At 39.3% G+C, this 25,473-nt stretch overlaps 1 protein-coding gene across 1 annotated transcript; it reads left to right on the top strand.

Moving 5' to 3' along the window:
• Positions 1–4,355: 4,355 nt before the first annotated feature.
• On the top strand, positions 4,356–24,400 carry dpt (dermatopontin). Its single transcript, XM_069892367.1, has 4 exons — positions 4,356–4,687; positions 20,579–20,704; positions 22,088–22,195; positions 22,425–24,400. The coding sequence occupies exons 1-4, from the start codon at positions 4,413–4,415 to the stop codon at positions 22,489–22,491; spliced, it is 576 nt and encodes a 191-aa protein (XP_069748468.1). The 5' UTR covers positions 4,356–4,412; the 3' UTR covers positions 22,492–24,400.
• Positions 24,401–25,473: the final 1,073 nt, after the last annotated feature.

Here is a 25,473-nt window from a genome sequence, read left to right as displayed (position 1 = left end):
AGACAGATTGTGGGCTTTGATAAAATGAAAGAACCTGGTGACTCCAGAGTTGTAGAAGTCATTGTAGAGGACTTGAAATGGGCCTGTTTCTGCACTGGCACATGTTCTGTGAGGTAGAGCATCTACCTGATCGTTGAGTCTCCTGGGCCTGTACAAGATATCACCCCTCCAATGCTGTTCACTAACCTCACCCCTTACTGCAAACCTGTTGCCACCAAATGTAGGCAGTACAGTGCCGGGGACAGGGCCTTTATCAGGTCGGAGGAGCAGCTGCTTCTCAATGAGGGGATCATTGAAGCCAGCACCAGCCCCTGGAGAGCCCAAGTGGTGGTGGTGGTGAAGAATGGGAAGAAAAACAGAATGGTCATTGACTACAATCAGACCATTAAAAGATACATGCAACTGGATGGGGGGTGGTGACCCGATAGCTAAACATACATAGAGTAATTTACCACATGATATTAACTAAAAAGCACATACCGCCCCCTCTCTCTTTGCCATAATAATTTCCAGTCCAGATGGCATCATGAAGAAAGCCTCTACTTCCTCTGGAGTTTGCGGAGGAGCTAGTGGAGTTGTTCAAGTGAACCGGTACGGACTTGAAGGGCCGACATGGCCTGTTTCCGTGCTGTAAACGGTTATATGGTTATATGAGCTGGCATGCAGAGATCATAATTGTAGGTAGAAAGTTCAATTCTCCACCTCAATATCTTGTCATTTTTGATTTTACCTTGCTGCTGATTGTTAAACATGAAAGCAACTGCACATTGGTCAGTCAGCAAGATAAATCATTTGCCAGTGAGGTAGTGTCTTCAGTGCCATACTGCCTTGACAATGGCTTGGGCCTGCTCCTTTTCAGAGGAGTGTCGAATTTTGAGGCCCTGGAGGGTGTAGGAAAAGAAGGCTATGGTCTGTCCACCTGGTTAAAGGTGGAAGCCAGAGCAAAGTTGGAGGCATCACTCTCTACCTGGAATGGGATGGATTCATCCATCACATGCATCATGGCTTTGGCAATGTCTGCCTTGATATGGCAGGGGAAAGGAGGTAGATTTAACAAGGGGGAGGTGATGCCGAAGGGAACCTTCAGGAAATGGTAGAAGCACCATCTGCCTCTAAACCAGTAGAGTGGTGGTCCTCTGAGCGGATGATATGTTGACCTTAGATCAATGGTGGAGAATATCCGATATTACGCAATTTGGTTTACCATATTAGATATGTGGGGAAGAGGGTACGCATCCAGTTGCATGTATCTTTTAATGGTCTGATTGTAGTCAATGACCATTCTGTTTTTCTTCCCATTCTTCACCACCACCACTTGGGCTCTCTAGGGGCTGGTGCTGGCTTCAATGAGCCCCTCATTGAGAAGCTGCTGCTCCTCCGACCTGATAAAGGCCCTATCCCCGGCACTGTATTGCCTACATTTGGTGGCAACAGGTTTGCAGTCAGGAGTGAGGTTAGTGAACAGTGGTGGAGGGGTGATCTTGAGAGTTGAGAGTCCGCAGGTCATGTACAGTGGGAAATCTTTGGGTTGGTGGCTGGAAACAGTGAAGGAAGAGGCCGGTGGAGGGAGGGGGAGGGGGTTTAGTTGGTGGAGTGCAGTGGATGGTTAAAAAACTGCTGATTACAGACAGTGAGGGGAAGATGGGGCCCATCGTATTCCATCGTCACACTTTTAAGGTGGCATTTGAAGTGCCAGTTGATGAAGTAGACAAAGACGATGTGATCAAACAATAATCATGGCTTTTATTAGCAGAAACTCATGGCACAATAATGAAAGACAATAGGTGCATACACAGTTATACCCAAGGGGAGTGTCCTTAACAGTAGACATAATGTACAGCCAATGTTAGTACAGCAAGGCTCGCCAGAGGGGAGACAGGCAGCTTGGCAGACATTCACCACAGCATTGAAAGTCCAGCCCAGTAGCATGGCAGCACGACATCACCAGGAGTTTAAAGTCTTTGTAGTCTGTGCCCCACGTGGTCAGAGTCACTACACAGTAGCCGCAAACATCAGCTGTATGGGATTTCGAGGTCAAAGAGAGTTTGTGGCTTACTGGCCTTATCGCGAGGGAGTAACACTGCACCATGGGGTTTGGATGAAGCTTTCCATGCTCCCACTATCGTACAGGCAGCTCCTCTCGTGGCCATTTACCTGGATGTGCATTATCGATCTGGTGAGTTGGTGAGGGCTATCTTGATCCAGCGTGATGGAGGCCAGTATTGGATCACTTTCTGTAGATGCAGTGGAGTGTTTGTGTGTTTAGTCCCAACATGCTATGTAAAACTGGTAAGCTTTTATATCAATAGAATGGAAGCATGTCCATGCTGGCCAACTGTCCTGAACTAGGGAGGGGGCTGTGGAACAGTCACCTTTATTCAGGAGTCTGTGGGAGGAGCCACAGGTACAGTCAGCCAAGGGGGGGGGGGGGGGGGGCGGGGGTTGACCAGATAGCTAAACATTCGTAGAGTAGTTTACCACATGATATTAACTAAAAAGCACTCTCTCTCTTTGCCATAATCATTTCCTGTCCTGCATGCAGAGGTCATGCTGCAGGGAGCCAGCGGGAAGGATGGCCAAAGTTTCCTTGGACTCGTTGAAGGATAGTGGTATTCAGAATATTTGATTAGGGCATTTTGGAAGTCATAAATTCAGTAGCATGGAATCAGGAATGACATGTCAAGAACATTCCACAAGTTTTTATGGTATTACATTTTATGGTATTTTATTGTTTCGCCCATCACTTCTCTGCTTCTTTTCTCTTTTACCCTCCTGCCTGTAAACACATGTAAAAACCTGTGCTCCTCCCCTTTCCTCTACCTCCTCCCTATTTTAGATAGGCATCTGCCTGATTTCCAACACTCCTGAAGAAGGGCTCAGGCCTGAAATGTCCACTGCCTTTTACTTCCTATGGCTGCTGTGTATTAATCTGCTGAGTTTCTCCAGCACATTTGTGCACAGCAGTTGTTTATTTTTTTTGTGATGGAGAATGGAGCCCTGTGCAGCAAATTGATTTCAAAGGGATGTTACATTGGGATAAGTATCCCATGTGAAATAACCATGTAACCTGTGAGCAAGCCAGTTCTAACCTCCGTCTCAGCATACTTGTCAAATGCACAAATCTTTGAAGTCTGCAATGTTTCTATCAAATAGAAAAAAACAAATAAAATATAAAAACAAAAATGTTACTTAAGTAAGTTTAGAGCCTTAAAGATTATAAAAAAAGTTCACTCGATTATAAAAAGTGAATTATTATATTTATTTAAACATTTTCAAAAACCTACATTAAAATTACTCTTAAATATTTTCAGAAAATTTTAAAATATCATTAAACTAAAAGGGCAGCATGGTTAGAGAAGTGGTTACAGCGCCAGAGACCTGTGCTCGAATCACACACTGCCTGTAAGGAGTTTGTACATTCTCCTGATTTCCACGTGGGTTTTCCCCGAGGATTTCGGTTTCCTCCCACTGTTCAAAATGAGTGAGGTTGTAGGTTAATCAGGTGTAATTGGGCAGCACAAGCTCGTGAGCTGGAAGGGCCTGTTACTGTGCTGTATGTCTAAATTTTTTTTTTAATTAGAAGATGAACATTCATATCATTCTATTGCATAGCATGTTCTGTGAATAGTCTCCTGAATTTCAGCATGAATGAGCCATCTCACCATATTGACCTCCACTTTGGGTAATCAGGAAGTATAGGACTGATTAGCTAAGGAGAATCATGATATGCATCCAATTCAGCATTCAATCTCAACATGTACATGGCCCGTGCCTGTTCATACCAAACCTCAGATGCTGGAAATTAGAAGTAAAACCGGAAAGTATTGTAAATACTCAACAATTAAGAATATGTATGAAGAGTAATAAACAGAATTTATGTTGATATTTCAATAAAATTGTTTTGATTCAAATATAAAAGCATTTGCAGTTTGCAATAGCTATGTGTTTGAATTAAAGAAGTACTGCACAGTGAAATGCCCTGAGCTACCATTAAAAGATAGGACAAAATAAGTTAATATTTTCTTTTCTGAATATTAAAGGACATTTAGATATGATTTTGTTCATGATTGGAGAACAACAATAGTAATTCCTTTATTGATATAATTGTAGTGTTATTCTTTAAAGCTGATCTGACATTAATGGTGAGGTGCAAGAGCTTTGGACTTTCCAGTAATATAATTCTGTTTAAGCACATGGATCTTCTTAACAGAAAATTAAATGTGTGGTCCACCTTAAAAAGAATACGATCAATTTCACAATATGGGTATTAGATTTAAAGCATGTGCATATTTTCATGTCAGATCATAAAAGTTTTTTGGACTCGCAGTTGGAAACATCTGTTTGCCAAATGTTACATTGCATATAAAACAGTTGACGAAGTAAGACTCAGACAGTGCATTCAGGCATTAGAAATGTATCTCAAAAGTGCCTACTTGCTTATCGTCCTAATCACTGTGGTTTATTGTCAGAATTATTTTCCATCTGATGTGCATTGGATCAATCAATATAGGCAAGGATTCAACTTTCAATGCCCTTCAGGAGAAGCGTTAGTAGTAGTACAGAGTTACTATGACAAAAGCCAAGGCTCTGACAGACTTTGGAGTTTTGAATGCATGCCTACATCCTATGAGATGGGAGAGGTGACAGAATGCTGGTGGGATGATATTATGCGAGCTGGTATAGAATGGTAAGTCGCTGTTTTGCTTCTACACCTCTGCATGATTTTTTACATTTATTCAGACCTTTATTAATGAAACCAGTTGTTTTACAACTGTTGTATTTTGTTAAGAACTCTGATCAGTTATACTACTGAATGAAATTGGTGAATGTCAAAATGTAAGCAGATGACTTATCAGCACCAATTTCCTGTGTTTGCAAACAACAAACAGCCATGTGAATCAAAGGCTTGCAAGACTCTAATGTTCTAGTGACACTATTAGATTTCCTCCTTTAGGTGAGGGAAGGTTGAGGAAATTAAATGTGTATGGGGTGTAATATAATGTGTACAGTATTCCACCAATACCAGAAAGTTTGAAGTACACTATCTTTCTGACTTAAACCTTTAAGGAGTTTTTCTGTTTAATCAGAAATTACAGCTTTAATGGAGTGTTTTAGTTGTTTAAAGATGATCTTCAGTCAAATGTAAAGAACATGAAGAGCATATACTATTCCTTCATTTCCTCTGTCGTTTTTCCTCAGGCTGTTTGTATTCAAAAAGTGTCATTCTGCAGTGAACTTCTGGAAATGCTGGAGTGACACAGTTGGTGTAATGGTTAGTTCAATGCCTTTACAGTACCAGCGATTGGGACCAGGGTTTGAATTCTGTGCTGTCTGAAAGGACATTCTCCCTGTGTTGAATGGGTTTTCCCCAGGAGCTCCAGTTTCCCCCTACTGCTCGAAATGTACTGGAGTTAATTGGATGTAACTTGGGTGTCAAGGACTCATGAGCCAAAATGGCTTATTACCATGCTGTATGTCTAAATTAAAAATATATTTAACCAAGTATCTCAAGAATGAAACCCAATACATTTGTGTAAATATTTTCAACTATAATAATTTTTTAATGGGGTGGGTGAAATGTTTGAATTGAAAGAATAAAGATTTTTAAATTTTTGCTCATTGGATCTTTTTAATTTTTTTGTGATTCTCTCTAGAATATGTGTGTGGAAAGAATTTTTTTTAAATTATGAAAAAGAACAGATGATGAAAAATAGGCAGAGGAAATGAGAAAGAGCATTAGAAAGAAACATTTCAATGGAACTTGTGTAGAAAGGGAGAAGAGTTGCAGAGTGGCTGGCAGAAACTGCTTGTTACAAGAGAGCCAAAAAGAAATGAACAGAGGTTTGTAAAAGATGTGAAGGTTCTTGTACGCTCCACTCTCTAAATCATCTATTGTGTTAATAACATAATAGAATGCAAAGGGGGCGGGGGTGGGGGGTGGAGGTGGGGGGCGGGGGTGGGTGTGGGGGTGGGTGTGTGGGTGTGCAGATGCTGCTTCATCCAGTTGTATACATACAGTCAGCTACCACAAAGACTGAATGGAGAAAGAGCCCAGTCTTGGACCCTGCCAACACAAGATGTTGAGGGGCTGGGCTGGTTTAACTGCCTCTCAAAGTCTTCACTGATATACTGATATATGAATGATGGCAACATTGTTTTGTGAATTTATTTAATTATATGGTACAGTAAATGAAGATAATCACATGCTGCAAAGTTTACCAAGAAAGTATATTTTTGGAAGTGCCCCACTCCAGTATATCTGTATTGATTCCTAACACTATAACAGAAGACTGTGGCTGGAGGTTATCATATCAGTCTTCTGAAATGACCTTGTTCTCACTCTGTCACACCATACTTCACCCACCACTTGATTCAAGACCCTAGCCTCATTCCCTCCTCAAATTTGCATCCATTGCTCCAGTCATGTCCCTAGGCTTCTCACTTGCCTTAAAACTGCCACAACAATTCCACCACCGGGTAGCACTTAACTTTGTTGCAGGAAATAAAACTGGGCAGATTCTGGAAGTGCTAGTGCAGAACAATAGTTCAAGAGATGACATGGCAAAAATAAAATGGGAGTAGAATCATGTGGGTAAAACAACATCAGACAAGTAGTCACACTCCAATCATATAAATATGCAAAGTATAATTAAAAGTAAAATTTTAAAGTCCATATTTAACAAGTGTAAGTTTTACATGTGTGCAGCAAATTTCTGGGAATCTTTAAACATGATATACTAAGGAATAAAGAAAAGTACATAGACTAGATGCCCATATCTATGACCTCTAATACTGAAACACACCTGCAGCCAGTGGAAACACTTCTAGACTATAAACAGACATTTATTGAAGCTTTGGGATGCTCTTGCAATAAGATATCTCACATGCTATCTCCCCTTCTGTTTTTTCAACAAGAAAGCTTGCATACTTTTTTTCTAGAAGAGGTAACAGCTGCTGGCTGGCTGGTGTAAATTTGACAGCTGTCAGTGGAAAATGCTAAGTTTCAACTCCACCAACATTAAACCATGCACAGTTTCCAGGAATTTGCAGTGTGAGAAATGCCACTTGGAACAAGTGGTCGTTTTGGGATCGGAACTTTAAGTAGTTCGGATATATAAGATTTTGTAACTAAGACACTAACAGCCATTCTCCAATACGTTTGTACCTCACTTCCTTTTATGAATAACTCTCATATGCAGTTCAAAGTTTAATCTTATGAGAAAAGGTTGGACAGGCTAGGCTGTTATTTGCTGGAGTTTAGAAGAGTAGAGGGGACATGATTGAAACATTTAAGATCCTGAGAGCTCTTGATAGATTGAATGTGTTGTGGATATTTCCACTTTTGGGAGCATCTAGAATTAAGAGTCACTGTTTAAAAAATATAAGGGCTCACCCATTTTGGATAGAGATGAGGTGATTTATTTTTGTAAGGCAGAAGTGTCTGAATATTTTTATGTCAGAAGTAGTTAGATAATTGAAAAGGGGTGAGAAGTTACTGCAGGTAAAGTGGAATGCAGAGTTGATATTATAATTAGATTGCCCAACATGAAATGAAATGGTGGAGTAGGCTCCAGGATTGAGCATCTTCCCCTGCTGATTTGTGAGTCTTGATGTTGCAGCTACCAGGTGTTTCTAAAAATCCATATTTGCACTATGTATCCAATGTATTTCCATTTATATCATTAAAAATGTAATTTAATTCAGCAAGATTTAGAGTTCAGATTTATTGTCATATTACATATATATGACATCACATACAACCCTGAGATTTTTTTTCCTGCAGCCGAGTAAGAACTGCTACTTATTGGTAGTGCAAAATAAAAACTATAATGTACCCATGTAAACAAATAAAAAAATGTAAACAGTTAACAAATGTAAACAAATTGTGGAATACAGAGAGAATTTTTAAAAATTCAATAAATTACACAAGTAAGAGTTCTTAAATGAATCCCTGATTGAATTTTTTCTTGAGGAGTCTGATGGTGGAGGAGTAGCAGCTGCTCCTGAACCTGGTGGGGTGAGTCTTGTGGCACCTATATGTCTTTTCTGATGGCAGTAGCGAGAACAGAGCACGTGCTGACTGGTGTGGATCTTTCATGATTGCTGTTGCTCTCCCATGGCAGCATTCCCTGTAGATTTTCTCGATAGTGGGGAAGGTTTTGCCTATGATGTCCTGAGCTATGTCCACTACCTTTTGGAGGGCTTTACACTCAGGGCCATTGGTGTCCCCATACCAGACTGTGATGCAGTCGGTCAGCACATTTCCACCATACATCTGTAGAAGTTTGCCAGGTTTCTAGTATCATACCAAACCTCCGCAAACTCCAGAGGAAGTAGAGGTGTTGGCGTGTTTTCTTCACCATGCTATTAGTATGTTGGGTCCAGAAAATATCCTCTGATTTAGTGATTCCCAAGAACACATCCTCTCCACCTCTCATTAGGGTTAGGGTAACCTTCCCCTAGTGTCCATATTACTGACTAATGTCAATGGAGAATAAAATTGATAAGGCTACTTTATCAGAAACAAATCTCAGTTGTTTGCTGCACCGACACCTGGTGAACAGAGAATTCACCAGTCATCGCTATCCAACCAGATGGTTTCTCCATTCATGACTGGATCAGAACTTGAATTTTGGAAAAGAAAGAAGAGGTGGTGTGTGCTTTTTCGTTAAAACTGGGTGGTACATGGACACTGGAGTTATGTCAACCTCCTGCTCTACTGCCTTAGAACAAATCTCGATTAAATGCCGACCCTTCTATCTCACAGAGAGTTATCATCAGTGATTCTCACCGTAATCCTGATGCCGATTACAAGCAGGCCCTTGCGGAGCTGCATGATGTGGTCAGTAAATGAAAGACACCCCAGCCAAACGCACTATAAATCTTATTTGGTGACTTTAATCAGGCCTGCATCAAGAAAATCCTGCCTAACTACCACGTTGTAACTTGCTGTACTAGCACTCTTGATCACTGCTACTCCAAGAGAAGGAAGGGCTACTGTTCTTTCCTGAGACCACACTTTGGCAAGTCTGATCACCTGGCTGTACTCATTCTGCCTTCAAACAGTCAGAGGCTAAAATGAGAGGCTCCGGAGATCAGGACAGCTAGAAGGTGGTCACAGGAGGCTGAAAAATGGTTAAAAGACTTCCTCAAGTCAGCAGATTAGGTGGTGCTCAAGGACTCTGCCAAGTCAATGAGTACATCAAGGCTGTCACGTACTTTATCAAAACAACTGAGGATGAGTGTGTTCCCACCAAATCATACAGGGGTTTTCCCCAGCCAATGAACAATGAACTCTAGAACTTGCTGAGAGCCATATCACAGGCATTTAAGTCCGGAGATCCAGATCAGGCATGACCTGCAGAAATCTATCTCCTGGGCAAAGTGGAGATTCCAGATGAAAATGGAAATAACAAGGGACACCCAGCAGCTGTGTCAGGGCCTAAAAGCCATAACCTGTTACAAAACCAAATCCGGTAAAGTAGCAGATGGCATAGCTTCTCTTCCAGAGGAACTCAATACCTTCTGTGTTCAATTGGATGACAGTAACTGCAAAGAACCACCTCTCTGCATCCCCATGTCCCCTGATAATCCCATCATCCTGTCTGTATCTGAGGTTGATGTGCATACTGCCTTCAGGAGAGTGAATCCAAGGAAAGAATCCAGCCTGGATGGAGGACCTGGCCAGGTATTAAAAATCTGTGGTGACCAACTTACCAAGGTATTCATGGATATCTTCAACATCTCACTGCAGCAGGACATGGTACCCACCTGTTTCAAAAAGGCTTCAATCATACTGGTGCCCAAGAAGAATGTCTTAATGTCTATTGACCAGTAGCACTTACATCAACAGTGGTGAAGTGTTTTGAAAGGTTTTCTTTGTCCTTTTTCTTTTTTTAGTTTTTTTCAGGGATTTGTCATGGAACTGGGTGGCTGGTTCAAATGGTCAAGGATAAAGGATTGGATGGATATCAAATGGGGAGAGATGAGGGTATCAGGGTGGCACTGGGGCACTGGCCAATTGTATAAAATGCATTAGTTTTAATGTAAATGGATTAAATGAAATGGTGAAGAGGAAAAGAGTTTGGCCACACATAATAAAATTGGGAGTAGATATAGTTTTCCTTCAGGAAACACACTTATTAGGGCGTGAACACCAAAAACTGAAGAGAAGATGAATGGGCCAGGTAAGGGTGAGGGTGAAACGTGTGGTCACAGATATAGCAGGAAGATTTGTGATGGAGCACTGCCAGATATATTCAGAATCCTGGATATTATTGAACTTATATGCCCCTAATTGGGATGATGACAAATTTATATAAGATATTTTCTTGAAATTGGAGGAGGGAAGAGAAAACATCCTGGTTGGGGGTGGATTTCAGTTTTTGTCTGGTTAAGTCATTGAGTAGGGTAACTAAGGTCAGGGTGGCTAAAACTACCCAGACCTTCATGAAAGAGTTGAATTTAATAGATGCATGGAGGTGACAGTATCTAAGGGAAAGGGATTATTCGCTTTATTCAAAATGGCATGGCTCCTACACCAGGATAGATTTATTCTTGGCATCAGCCAAATAGAGGGTAGGATCATTGAAAATGTGTACACACGAGACTTTTGTCAGACTATTCCCCTTTGACATTGACAATTGCCAATCCATAAACAGGATACAGATGGCGCCTTAATCCATTGAAGAAGCCAAATTTTTGTAGCTTTATTAGAACACAGATAGATATGTTCTATGAGGCCAACTGTAACTCAACTGGGGACAAATTCCTTCTTTGGGACACTTTTAAGGCATACTTGAGAGGTCAAATAATTGGTTATACAAAAGCAGTTAAAAGAGAATATTTAAGTGAGGTAGAGGAATTGGAACAGGAGATTGCAGACTTAGAAAAAGACTTTCAAAATATGAGTTCAAGAGAAAAATATCAGGCTTTGACAAATAAAAAAAACTTAAATATAATGCTGTGACACATTATGTTGTGTTTGTATTTATATAGATAAATTTTTGAGAGATAAATTGGGGCAGGTTTTTTTGGTGTAGGTCACATACAAACACTTTAAAACAGATCTTATTTCAATATTGAAGCTTTGCTCATGCTAGACATGTTGGCACCAAGAGCCTTTGCAAAAGCTTTGGAGAGTGCCCAAGAGACTTCACTAATGGATTATTGTTTACAAAAAGGCAACAGATTAAAGAACCCATCGGAGCTGAAGTCTGTCTGGAGAGGAACTTGCTGTTCTAAGAGGATCATGTGGTTTTGCAAACAGAGAGTAAAGCCGGTTTTTTCTCAGAGAGAGAGAGAAAAGGAAGACAGTTCTGCAGTTTTACAGTCAGCAGCAGCAGCTGGGACTGGAACAGGAAAAGCTGGCAAGCTTGTGGAAAACCCCATTTGGAAGATGGGTTGTGAGTGCTTAGTTCAGCTTGGTCAAATCCCTTGTGGTTCATGCAAGAGAAGAGGACTGGCTACCTAATGTTTCACTTGAAATAAGGGAAACAAAAAGGAACTTTGTGGTGACCTGAAAGAAAGAGGTTATCATTGGAGAACCCTGAGGGGGAAAGTTTCTTTGGCAAGACAGTGAAGTGGTTGATTAAAAAGGAATCAGTTGCAGGTGTCCATCAAACAACAAATCTCTCTCTGAAAACCGACATGAACAGTAACCATTTACCTTTCAAGCACCAAAGCTTGGTGAACTTTATAAATGTTAAATTCTGTGTCCAGTATAAGAATTGCCTGCAACCAGTGAACTTGGAGGAATGAGAAGTGAGATTGGACTGTGAATCAAAGAACTTTTCTGAACTTACACACACACACACACACACACACACACACACACACACACACACACACACACACATTACATATACGTGTGCTTAGAATTAGAAGGGGATTAAATTAGGTTAGTTAAGTCAATAATGATAAGTTAAAGTTTGAGTCTTTTCATGTTTAAAGATAATTAAAAGCAACATTTGTTTAAGTAACCATTTGTCTTGTTGAATATCTATTGCCGCTGGGTTTTGGGGTCCTCTGGGCTCATAACACTTTTGGGGATTTGTCCTATTGGATTGAAAATTAGAGTTTTTGTGATTTATTAGTTAATTGTTATTTTCAAGCTAATTTAAAGCTTGTGTATGGAAAGACAGCAGCAATGGATGTTGATACATTTTTGTCATAACCATCACCTGCAGAGCTGCAGAGCAAGAGAAAAGAGGAACTGATGGCTATTACTAAGGCATTAAAGCTGACTGAAGTCAAGCATTGTATGAGGAAAATATAAATACAGAGGATTATAGTGAAATATTATACAGGTGTGGGAAAATTTGTTGAGACTTCGAACATTTTTCAGACAATAGATCTGTTGAATTGCAATGGAATTGGAGAAACTAGGGGTGGAAGAGGAAAAATAGAAAAGGAGGGTGTTGGAGGCTGAGAAACAGGATATATAAGGCAGGTGAAACTGAAAAACTGAGGAAATATGAGTTATAGGTGGCTGAAAAATGGAGGGAGGATGATGAAAGAGAAAGAAAATATCACTTGGAAAAGATTGAAAGGGACAGACAGTTTCAATTAAAGAAACTAAAAATTGAGATGAAGGGAAGTAAGAGAATTGAGGCTTTAAGGTAAGTCTAGTTCCTCCTTTTGATGAGGGAGATTATAGATACATATTTTAAGCTTTTTGAAAAGGTTGCTGAGAGCTCAAGATGGCCAAAAGAAAAATGGCCTCTTATGCTCCAAAGTGTATTGGAAGGAAAAGCATAAATTGCATCCTCTAGTTTGACGACAGAGTAAGTGGCAAATTATGATACTGTTAAACAAGCAGTATTGAAAGCTAATGAGTTGGCTCCAGAAGCATATAGACAAAATTTTAGGAGTTTGGTGAAAACGTGGAATTGATCTTGTATGGATTTTGCTCTGGGGAAAATCTGTATGTTTTGACCGTTTGTGCACCTCAAAAGGAATAAATAATGATTTTGACAGATTGAGAGAATTGATATTAATTGAAGAAATTAAAAGGTGTGTTCCAAATTAGATTAAACTTTACCTGGATGAGAGAGAGACATGGGTCATGACACCAAACAGCTAGATTAGCAGACAAATTTGCCCTAATTCACAAAAATAAATTTCAGTCTAGTAAGTATTTTCAGAGAGTTCATGTGGAACAGATGAGTCAGCCTGTTCAAAAGGTTAATGTGGAGCAGACTAGTAAGCTTGAAATTAAGTTTGGGGAGAATGTTAAAAGAAAAGATAAAGGTAAGGTGGGAAAGGACAGAACGTCTTGATTTGTATGTCATTTTTGTAAGAAACCTGGTCATGGTCTAGTATTGAAAAAGAGACAAAAAAAGGAGGTTTTACCTGAAGCATGTATTCAAACAGTTGAAATTAAGGAGAGCAGATGTTCCAAACCTGTTAAGGGTGTCATGGATGTTTTCAAACCTTTTGTGTCAGAGAGCTTGGTTTCAGTAAAGAAGGGAGAATCACAGGTTCCAGTTAAAATTCTTAGAGATACTGGGGCTGCGAAGTCACTGTTGTTGGAAAATGTTTTAACTCTTGATCAGAAGACTGATACAAGGGAGACAACTTTGATTAAAGGTGTTGGAGGTGAGGTAGAGTCAATATCTCTTCACAACATAGTGCTGAATTCAGAATTAATTAAAGGACCTGTTGTCGTAGGAGTAATTTCAAAGTTATCCATGCAGGGTGTCTCATTTTTATTAGGGAATGATTTGGCAGAGGATAAAGTTGGGTCAGTTTTGAGATTAACAAATCATCCAAGTAAGAATGAGGTTGAAGAGGATTGTGAGATACATCCTGCATGTGCTGAAACAAGGTCTTTGTCTAAGAAAATGATGAGAGCTGATGAAGATCCAGTTGATAGATACTTGCCCTGTGCTTCTGAAATAGTTTTGAAAGAGCAGGGTAATTGTGAGTAAGGATTTTGCTTTGTCAAGGAAAGAGTTAATTCAGCAACAGGGGACAGATACAGATCTTATTGACTTAAGGGACAAAGCAGTAAGTTAACAGGAGATTAAAGAAATGGCTTGTGGATACAACTTGAGGGTGAATTGTTAATGAAATCCTATTTAGAGGATAAGGATAGTGAAGTATAGTCTGTATCAGAGGTGTTAATTGTTGACAAGGTTGAGGAAAGTATGGATCATAAGATTAGGGAAACAGAATCTTGTGAGGGTAACCTTAAAGAAACCATGGTTCCTGTGTGCTTGTCTAACTCTGCAATTTTTGAAAATTTGAAGGAAAAGTTAGGCCATCTTAAGTCACAAAAGCAGATGCAGTTGAAAGAATTAATTTTGAAATATACGAATTTATTTCCTGATGTGCCAAAAAGGATATCAGTGATTTATCATGATGTGGACATGGGAGAAGCAAGTCCCATAAAACAACACCCATATAGAATAAACATTCAGAAGAGTAAAATCATGGATCAGGAGGTGGAATATATGTTGAGAAATTATATTATTAGACCTTTGAACTCAGATTGGAGTTCTCCTTGTATTCTGATACTGAAACCAAATGGAACTGTCAGGTTTTGTACAGATTACTGGAAGGTTAATTCAGTAACTAAAACAGATGCTTATCCTATTCCGAGAATAGATGACTGTATTAATAAAATTAGGAAAGCTAAATTTCTTACTAAGTTGGATTTGTTGAAGGCTTACTGGCATGTGCCTTTAACTGAGAGAGGAAAGAATATTTTGGCTTTTGTAACTCCATCCGGTTTATATGAGTATAATGTGTTACCTTTTGGCATGAAAAATTCCCCAACAACATCCCAAAGGATGATTAATTCAGTAATCCAAGGGTTAACACATTCAGATGCTTAAATTGATGACTTGGTCACTGAAAGTGACACATCGGAAGAACATCTAAGGGAACTGGACAAATTGTTTGCAAGATTATCCAAAGCAAATTTAACTTTAATTTAGCAAAAAGTCAATTTGCAAATGTCACTGGTAGATCAAGGGGGGTTGAAACATACCATCCCAGAATCCTTTTCAATGGTAATTATTACAGTGATTCTTAAAAAAGATAGGGACCTTCTGAACCCATCCTCTTATAGACCTTTTTCAATGCTAAATACAGACTATAAGATGCTTGTGAAGGCTCTTGCAAGTGGATTGGTGAAGCATTTGACAAAGTTAACAAATGTAGACCAAGTGGGCTTTGAGCAAAAGAGACAGGCTGCAGATAACATGAGCAGACTGCTGAGTATCATACATCTGGCACAGTTAAGGGATGAACCAAGTGTAGTTGTGGCCTTGGATGCTGAGAATATGTTTGATAGGTGAGAGTGGGACTTACTGTTTAAGGTACTGGAGAAGTTGGGGCTAGAGCCAACTTTTATAAATTGGATTAGGGCACTGTATCACACACTCAAGGCTAAAGTTGTGACCAATGGGCAAATATCTCCAGCCTTCCCACTACTGAGATCTAGTAGACAGGGGTGTCCATAGTCTCCAGCTCTATCCATTTTGGCTATAGAACCACTGACTGAAGCCATATGACAGGATCCAAACATCAAAGAGTTCAGAGTGGGCCAGGAAGAATATAACATCAACCTCTTTGTGGATTATGTTCTTTTAGACCCAGCAAGTTCATTGACCAAGCTTCAATCTACCCTGGAGAAATATGGAAAGTCTCCATGTACAAGATTAATTTGGACAAGAGTAAAATTATGCCACTTACAAAAGGGAACTATAGTTAATTTAAAGAAAACAGTCAATTGAAGTGGCCACAAAAGGGGATCAAGGAGCTGGGAGTCAGGGTAGATAATAATATCCAAAATTTATATAAATTGTACCCCTTTCTCAAAAAGATTGAGGAGGACCTGAAAATATAGATGACCCTGCCCATCACGTTGTAGGAAGAGTCAATTATATCAAGATAAATGTGTTTCCAAGGCTTCAGTATCTCTTCCAGACTTTGCCCATGACATTGCCCCGGAGATTCTTTCAGAATATTAATTCACATGCATGTAGGATCGTGTGGAATAGCAGAGTGGCCAGAGTTTCCATGCAGAAATTAACCTGGGATTACAGTCTAGGCAGACTGAGATGACCAGACTTTAAGAAATACTATTGGGCAGCACAGTCAAGATATATCACCTCATTCTTTGAGGGAGGAGGTATACCATCTTGGAAACAAATTGGTCCTCATACGATAGGTGATAAGATAGCAGAAGACTTTATTTATAAATGGGACTCTAAATTGTTATCTGGTGACAAAAACACCCCCTTACTAAAACATATTCTTTATGTGTGGAACAAGATTAATCAATTCATTGGACTTAAAGTGAGGCTGTCTTCAAAAACACCCCCTGACTCAGAATGGCTTAATACCATGGACAATAGATAACAAGATGCTGGACATCTGGTACCAGAACGGGATCAGGTGTATCGAGGACTGTTACAATCAGGGGGAGCATATGTTATTTGAACTGCTTAAAAATAAATATGATTTGTCAAACAGGACATTCTTTTGCTATCTTCAAGTAATATATTTTTTAAGGGACAAATTAGGTCCAGCTATGGTCCTCCCAGTGTGCAGTAATGTGGAGACCCTGATTCAAAAGGGGAACACGCGTAAGTTTATTGTGGCAATGTATTTCTTACTCCAAGACTAAAGGTGGAAGTTAAACTTAGGTGTAAAGATTGATGAAAGTGCTGGTCAGACCTGTGTCATGATAGCATGACCGCAGTTATTAATACTCGATACAGGGTGGTGCCATATAATTTTCTACACCAGTTATACTACGTGCTGCAGAAATTGAACAAGGCTAAGCCAGAAATTTCAGATCAATGCTTTAGGTGTGGCATAGAGATGAGAACCTTTGTGTACTCAACCTAGTCATGCTCCAAGGTGAAGCCCTTTTGGGTAGAGCTAGGCCAAGTCCTAGAAAAAAAATCATAGATAAAGAATTTCCACAAGACTCAAAGCTGTTCCTGTTGGGAAACATCATGGTCGTAAGACTTGCGATGAAGCCGTCCAAGTTTCAAATTCATTTTGTGTTGATTGCTTTGGTGTTGGCCAGGAAGTGCATAGTGGTTACTTAGAAGTTGGACTCTCATTTCAGCAGGAAATATAATACCTTCCTTAAAATTTGGCAACCGTACCTGCATTATATAAATGCTAAGATATCGTGTGGTTCTTTGTGCTTCATTGCTCTGTCCATTCCCATCTACACTCTCCTTGGAGTTGATGGGGGCGGGGGGGGGTTCATGGTGAGATTCATATATCTTAATTAGGTTGAGTCACAAAACTGTAAAAACCTGGAGGCTGGCAGTGGGGTCCTGACAAATCCTACAATTATTGTTTACTCGTTGAGATTGTTTTTACTTTTTTGTAATAATTTTTTATGTGTAATTGTTTTGTTTTACTTTTTGATCCTTATGTCCCTAATTTGTCAGGAAGGTAAAATGCTAAAGGAATAGGGGACAAGGACTAATTATTGTTGCTGTTTCTCTTTTCAGGGGAATTGTCTATTTAACTTTGTCTCTGGATATATTAATTGGGATAATGGAGTTGGGACGGGGCAGGGAGGGGAATTGGACTCAATGGTGAAGCTTGTATATAACTGGAAAATGTAGGGTGTTTTTATTATTATGGATTGTTGACACTTTTTGAGTTTTAAAAATTTTAAATAAAATATTCAAAAAAAGTATTTTGAAAGGCTGGTGATGAAGCATATCAGCTTCTCTCTGAACGGCGACAAAGATATGTTCCAATTTGCCTATCGTAGTAACAGGTCTACAACAGATGTCATCTCACTGCCTCTACACAATGCCCTGGAACATCTGGACAGCAAAGATGCATACATCAGGATGCTCTTTATCAACTACAGTTTGGCATTTAACACCATCATCCCCTCAAAACTGATCAGAAAACTCGAATACCTGGGAGTTAAAACCCCACTTGTAATTGGATCATGGATTTCCTCACCTCCAGACCATAATCAGTGAAAAATGGTAAGAACTTCTCCGTCACAATCTCCATCAGTACCGGAGCACCTCAGGGCTCTGTTCTTAGTCCCCTGCTTCTTTACACCTACGACTGTGTTGCTCAGTATGACAATAACACCATCTACAAATTTGCTGACATTACTATGGTAGTGGGTTGTATAAAGGAAAGATATGAGTCAGCATACAGGATGGAGATTGAAAACTTAACTGAGTGGTGCACCAGCAACAACCTTGCCCTCCATGTCACCAAAACTAAGGAGCTGATTGTTGACTTCAGGAAAGGAAAGCCAGAGGTATACAATCCAGTGACCACTGGGGGATCAGAGGTGGTGAGGGTGAGCAAATTTAAGTTCTTGGGAGTCACTATCTTGGAGGATCTTTCCTAGACCCTCCCCACAATATAATAGATCTACAGGGATCACTGGTGTGGGAGAGCAGCAGCAATCATCAAAGACCCATCAGAAAAGAGATACAGGTGTCACAGGACTTACACCACTAGGTTCAGGAACAGCTGCTATCCCTCCACCATCAGACTCCTCAATGACAAACTCATTCAGAGACTCATTTAAGGACTCTTACCTGTGCACTTTATTGATTTTCTTTTTGTTCTCTCTGCATTGCATAGTCAGTTTGTTTACATTAGTTATCTGTTTACAGTTCTTTGTCTGCATGTTTACGCTGCGTACAGTTTATTTTTTGCACTACCAATTAGTAGTAATTCTGCCGCGCCTGCAGGAAAAAAATCTCGATTGTATATGATGTCATGTATGTACTCTGACAATAAATCTGAATAGCCACAACCGGTATTGAATAAGGCATTGAACATGATCAGCACACATCCAGCCAGCCCAGTCAACCCTGTGGGATTCTATACCAGGTAAGCAACATAGAGTCACCATGTTTACAAAATCTGTCAGTATACCAAATTCCTTCATTACAATCCATGGGTATGTCCTATCCCATCAACAGTTCAAACCCATCATGGTGTATAAGGTCAGGAAGCATCACCCTAAAAATCCTCAATATTAATTCCAAACTGGGTGGCATGGTTATTGTAGGAGTTCAAATCTGACACTGTCTGTAAGGAGTTTGTACATGAGTTACCCCCCCCCCCCCCCAGGTGCTCCAGTTTCTTCTCACTCTAAAATATATGAGGTTGAAGGTTAATAGTGTGAAATTGGGTGGTATGGGTTTCAATGGGTGGAATCAGCTTCTATTGTATTGCAAATAAAATGTAAAATGTAAAATTTATACCCAACAAAGGCTCAGAGTATCAATCAAACACAACAAGAATGCCTACTGCTAATTAACACCGACTGTACTCACCTGACAAATAATTTCTTGTTAATGTTGAGCACCACTTGCAAAAAGCAAAGACAAAATACATTTTGCATGGGAACTAAGGAGTTCAGATGGATCTGCAAAATGGTGGCACTGCCAGAGCTGCTGTGATGCCAGCACTGCCACTGGTGAGGACCCAAGGAGAGTGGAGAGAGGAGATACAGCACCATTCTGAGGAATCAAACTGCCCGGTCCAAATGTTGATGGTTCCACATAGGTTTTAAAACATCATGTTAAAGTAGCCAAAGGTGTTTTTATTTAAAATCCTGTTACACCAGGTCTGTGCCCAAGACAGTGGCACATGTGCTGGCAGAAGGCTTGAGAGGTTATAGACTCTGGGAAACCAGAGAACCAAAGCAGGGCACCAGAAATGGGGAGAAACACCCTCCAATGAGAAGGAGAAACATGGGAGACAACCCTACATGATGGTGACCATGACAAAGGACAATGAGTGTTTCAGCAGCTGAAGGGCCCACTCGGGACCACATAGGCTGCAGGCTGCTGGAGAATGGTTCACGGGAACCGGAGACTGGCTCATGGCAACCAGTTTTTAGAACATGATCCTGAAGGGCCTCAGGCGCCGAAGCATCCTCATCATCTTGGAGGTCTGGACCTGGAGCTTGGGTTGCCAACAGATAGAATAGGACTTTGTGTGACTGTAGGAGCACTGGATACTCAGTGACTCTGAAGGGACTTTTGTTTGCTTCTCTTTCCCTTAAAGTAAGGGGCGCCAAGCAATACTAATAGTGACTTTTCACATGTAATAAGTGAAAAAGAAATTTCATATATTACATTTTCAGTTTCATTACATGATTAATAAAAGAATCTTGACAAGGCAGACTGCTTGATTTGCACTTCGGCATATTTTCTACCTCCCTTCCCCAATCAGCAACACACCATGGCTGCAATGAGCGCTATTTATAAAATGTAGCACATAAACTTAACAAGACCTCTTTGAAAACATCACCCACACCACCCACTCCTCCTCCCTCCCTCACCCATCCAAGCATAGTATCAGGCCTTTTAGACATCTTATTCACCTTTTATTTGGATCTCATTTTCTTGATCACTGCAATATTAGCATACACTGGGACAATTGACATCACAATCAAAGGTTCATGTGAAAGTTGGATATTATAGTCTAAACTGTATGTGATAGCAACAAATGTGCACTTAATTTTGATGGTCAGATAACCTGCATTTATTCACCTATTGATGATGTGCTATGAAAATGATAACATTTGATTATTGTTTATTTTAAGGGATTACTCTTGTCCAAGAAATGGTATTATATCAGGAGTACAAAGCCAATACTTTGAGAGCGTTCTGGATCGGGAATGGCAATTCCTCTGCTGCAGATACAACAGAAGATGTCCATATTTATGCCAGTTAGTTGATAGTCTTTATTCAATTTTTTTTCAAATATACAAACATTTATATTTAGTCTGGTAAATTGCTACTCAAATGATGCTTTTGCTACAGTGTAAGTGAAGAGAGGGATGAGAGCAGAGCTACAAGAAATAGATGAAATGCAGCCTTGCTTTCTGTCAACCAGGGTAAGGGAAGCTGTAGTTCAGAGAGAAGAAAGATATCTCAGAGGCACTTATTTGGAAGTTCTCATTATCAGAGCAGATGTGATCTGAATGGAAGAGGAAAACACTGCCCATACAAATTTTCTTTCTTTTTTGTCCAGTAAGACAAAGAGCTATAACCCTTGCTTCTCAACTTAGCATGGCAAATATCATCTAATTTACAAATTTAGAATATTTGGTTTCCTCCCCAAGTAACCACCAAGAAAGTCTTATTTTCATGTTCAATATCTTTCTGGTATTTCACCTTATTGATTGACTGTTTTTAGAATTTCAACAGTCAGCTGGAGTAACACAGGATGAGAACAATTATTTAACTGGCCTGATTAAAATTTGAATGTTGAGAATAAAGGCCTCTCTCTCTGAAACGATGGGTCCAAAATGTGTCCAATGTCATTTAGAACATATCTGGATTCATAATTACTTCCAAGCTCTAAAAGCTAAAAAAAACCTTTACTATCATTAGAAAGGTTAAAGTGACCAGAACAATGTACATTCCTAACCTGTTTTATCAGCCTCTAAAGCTGCATATTTGTGCAGTATCAAGTCTTTATCAGTAAATTGTGCAGTCTGTGTTTGTTTGCAAGGTCAGACAAGCAGATCTTTGTTTTAATAGTTGTTTTTTTAACAATTGTCTTTTGAAATAATAACCAGTCCTTCCAAATTGTAAGCAAAGTGAGGGACAATCTGGGGATAAGGGAAAGACAGAGGTCACTGTGGTTATCAGATATGATTGTTTAAAAGCAGCTTTTAAGTTTGAAAGTTTGGAACTAACTAATGGGTCCTTTGATTTTAATGTAGAGTAATTGAGCAGAGGGCTAATGAACAGGGCTTTCTGAATCAAGCAGAAATCAGAGAAGGGCCTTAAACAGCAGGCCCACTTGAATGTCACAAAATATTTTAATTAAATTGGTGCAGTATTGGGAATATTTGTGTTTATTTATTCGTGGCAAGGTTAAAATTAGGAACCTGGTCTAAACTCAATTTAGTTGTTAAACTGCAAAAGGGACAGACCCATCTTCAATTATATTAGATTTGCCTTAATGTTCTTGCCAATTTAGATCAGGCCTTGCTATAATCTGCATCTTTTTCTATTAATCAATGATTATTCAGGGTAGCATTCACTGGATTGTAATTTTTACAATGGACTAAATTAGCCTCTTGTGTGATTTTTTTTAAAAGGCTCACAATGGACATACCTGCATATTATGAGGAAGAAGGACATTTTGTGATGCCACAGTATGGTTATTTCATTAGGGGAGTGAGAACCACCTTTTCTGCTGTCCAAAGGTTGATATCAAGAACTTCTTATAATACCTTGACCTTTATTTATTTGTAATAATGTCCAAATCTACACTTTGCTTGATTTCAGTTTTGCATTAACAGTTTTAGGAGAGTAAATGCTAAACTGCATTCATTATTTTCTAATTAATTGCCTTCAAATGCATTGCTTATTCTGTTTGATCCTTGGTTAGAGCAGCATCCCAACTCTATTTACAAATCATTTGTTTGTTTTCAGGGATCGTCAATGGAAATACGAGATCTGTCAGATGACACGCTTTGACTGCAATTTTGACAACCTGTAGAAGTTACAAGCTGAGCTTGATGTCCTTGGAACAAGTTATGTTTAGCTGAGAGACCTCCTATTAAAAACTAATCCCTTTTACTCTCTAAGCTATATATTTAAAAAAGCAAATATGCAAGAACAGCATTAAACAAGGAACTCTGCATGTGCTGGATTTGAGTGCAATACAAAAGACATGCTGGAGAAACTCGACGAAAGGCCCAGGCCCGAAACTTCAGTTACCCTTTACTTCCTATGGATGCTGCGTGATCTGCTGAGGTTCTCCAGCACGTTAGTGTATTGCATACAAGAACAGCATTATGAACTATAGTACTATTTGATAGGAACACAATTAACATATAATCATCCCTTAATTAGAGAAAGCAGGAGAGATTTTCTGGAACATTTGGATTGCCTGAACACAATAAATTATTGGAGAATCTGTCAAGAAATCCACTTAATCATCCTCAATTACGTAAAGTAGAAGGAAATTAGACCTGTTGCAGTTCCCCCTGAGAATACTAATGTCCACTAACCCACAAAATCTTCTGACATTTATTGAACCCAGGCAATAGAGTGAATCTGGATATGGCCTTTCCTCCTGCCTACTGATTTCAAGAGCCAGTGTATTTGGTAACATATGTTCAGTTCAAACAAGAAATAAGTAAAACTTTTCATCAGTGCTGATGACTTATAAGCCCATTGTAATCTTTTCAATTAGTTATTAATCTTGGCTGCAAACATGCAAATCAAAGTTTTTGTATTTCCTAAGAAAATAATTTGGAAGCTCTTCTCATTTTTTCCCCCTCACTTTAAGATAAATTGAGACAAACTCAAAAACACCACTAAAATATTTATATTTAATCAGGTGCCTTGATGGAGTTGCATGAAGAATGTATTGTGCATATAGTTCAAAAGTAACTTCAGTAGAATTTTAGAACTTTCTATGACTCCTTTCTTGAGACAACCTGTCCATATGTTGGTGTAGGGATGTAGATGTACACACAACTCATGTATATAATGTTGCAAAACACAAATTGAGAAATATAATATAAATCAGATCTGGATATTAACAATGAACAAATCCATACATGTGTGAGTAATTATTTTTGCAGGGTGGAAATCTGTCTTCTTTGACATTACTTGCAGTTTGATAGGAGATGGTACGTACAAATAAATTTTCATTGAAAGATTTTTAAAATTAATTCAAAACTTACCAAAATTCAATGGCTTGACATTTCAATTGAATTCAAAAAAGGATCCCATCTGTGTGGTTCAAGTGGCTTCCCCCATTTTCAAAAGAAAATCATTTTGCAATTATCAGATCTTCAACTTGACTCAAATAGAAGGTACCTGTGAATATTCTCATCTTATGTCCTGAACTCTCGCTCGAGTTTTGTTGAAACAATAAAAATAACACAATATCTTCATCAAGCAAATATAATCAGATGCAGTGGGGGAATCAATTATCCTAACCAAATTGTGGAAAGAGTTTTGATCTCAGTTCTTATGGATCTCAAACCAAGAAAATTTCAGTCACTCTGATTTCTTTGATGCCAGTGATATATTGCATATAGGCTCTAATGGTGAGCAGTCAGTAGTTAGATATCCTTGCATTTTCGGATGGGATCTAGGGCATCGGGCATGGTCCACTTCTGGCTGATGTTGCTGGGCTTGGGCCGGTGGAGCAGGTCGATGGGAATACACCCTCAAAATATTTCATATTCCACAATGTATTTTCTGAACTATATGTACACCACCGGCAATGACATAAAATATACATGGTAATTACTCATCTAGTATTTTCTTTTAAGTGAATGAACAAGATTATAATTGTTCAAACCTATCTTTGGCTTCAGATTATATATCCTATATGGTTCTCTAACATTTGCATGTTTCCACATTAAAATAAATTTTACTGATATTTGTTTCTCAGTGAGTTTATTCATTTCTAAGAAAAAAGGCACTAATTATCATAGGCTTTTATGGGGTTTAATCACAATAAGTATTCATTCTTCTAGTGAACTTCCACTCAATTGTCCAGAGCCAACACCAAAATAATTTTTGCTACGTGATCAAATTTATCATTAAATAATTTGTTTGTCACAGCAAGAATTATTGAAGGTTCAAGGTTTAAAGTTCCTTTATTATCGTGAACATTAATACATAAACTTTATTTACTTTGGTTTTCCCCATAAAGCCATAAAAAGAGGTTCTACTAGTCCAGCGCATCTATCAAGAAAAGAAAGAGTAGCAAAAGAAAATTCCTTCAGAGGCATTGAGTATCCATGGATTCTGCCACCTCCTCAAATGCCTCCACCTTCTGCCATCCCATAACCTCTGTAATCTCATGGCCTCCTTTCTGTTCCAGGGGTGAACACAAGCTCCAGGTATCCTCGGCTCATGGTTCCGAACCTTTGATACGATTAGGAAGGTGTCAACACCTGCTTACCTTTATGAATCCTGGTCCCACTACATGGTTCCATGAGCCAGTCTCCAGCAACCTGGTCTGAAGCCTTCAGCTATCAAGTTCCTAGCTGATCTCCTACCCTGTAGGATCTTCTCCTTCTCAGTGAGGAGGTATTCTGCTTTGGTGTCTTGTGCTAATTATGCTGCTCCCTGGAGCCTGAAGCCCTCATGGTTTGGGCTGCCATACATGGCCTAAGCCATCTTGGGCACAGACCTCTATGGATTGTCTGATTTTTTAAAAAAAACAACCAGCCCCATTTTATAGGAGGTTTAAGCCAGCTCAACACTGTTGACATAACAACCAGACAGAGAGGAGAGCTGGAACCTATGTCTCAATTACACACTTCTGTCTGGCTCAGGCCAGTATTACTGCAGTTCCAGCAGCTCCGCCATTTTTAAATTTAACTGTAAAAATGAAGCATTCTGTCACCTTTTGTTAATATGATCATCTTTCTTCTTTTTAATGACCTTGACAACAAGAATTAAATCACAAAATTCTGTAGACACTGTGGATGAAGTAAAAACAAATGCTGGA

The sequence above is a fragment of the Narcine bancroftii genome, chromosome 7, assembly GCF_036971445.1.
Source record: "Narcine bancroftii isolate sNarBan1 chromosome 7, sNarBan1.hap1, whole genome shotgun sequence".
Lineage (NCBI taxonomy): Eukaryota > Metazoa > Chordata > Chondrichthyes > Torpediniformes > Narcinidae > Narcine > Narcine bancroftii.
The sequence above is the reverse complement of the archived record's forward strand: the minus strand, read 5'-3'. Positions and strand labels throughout refer to the sequence as shown.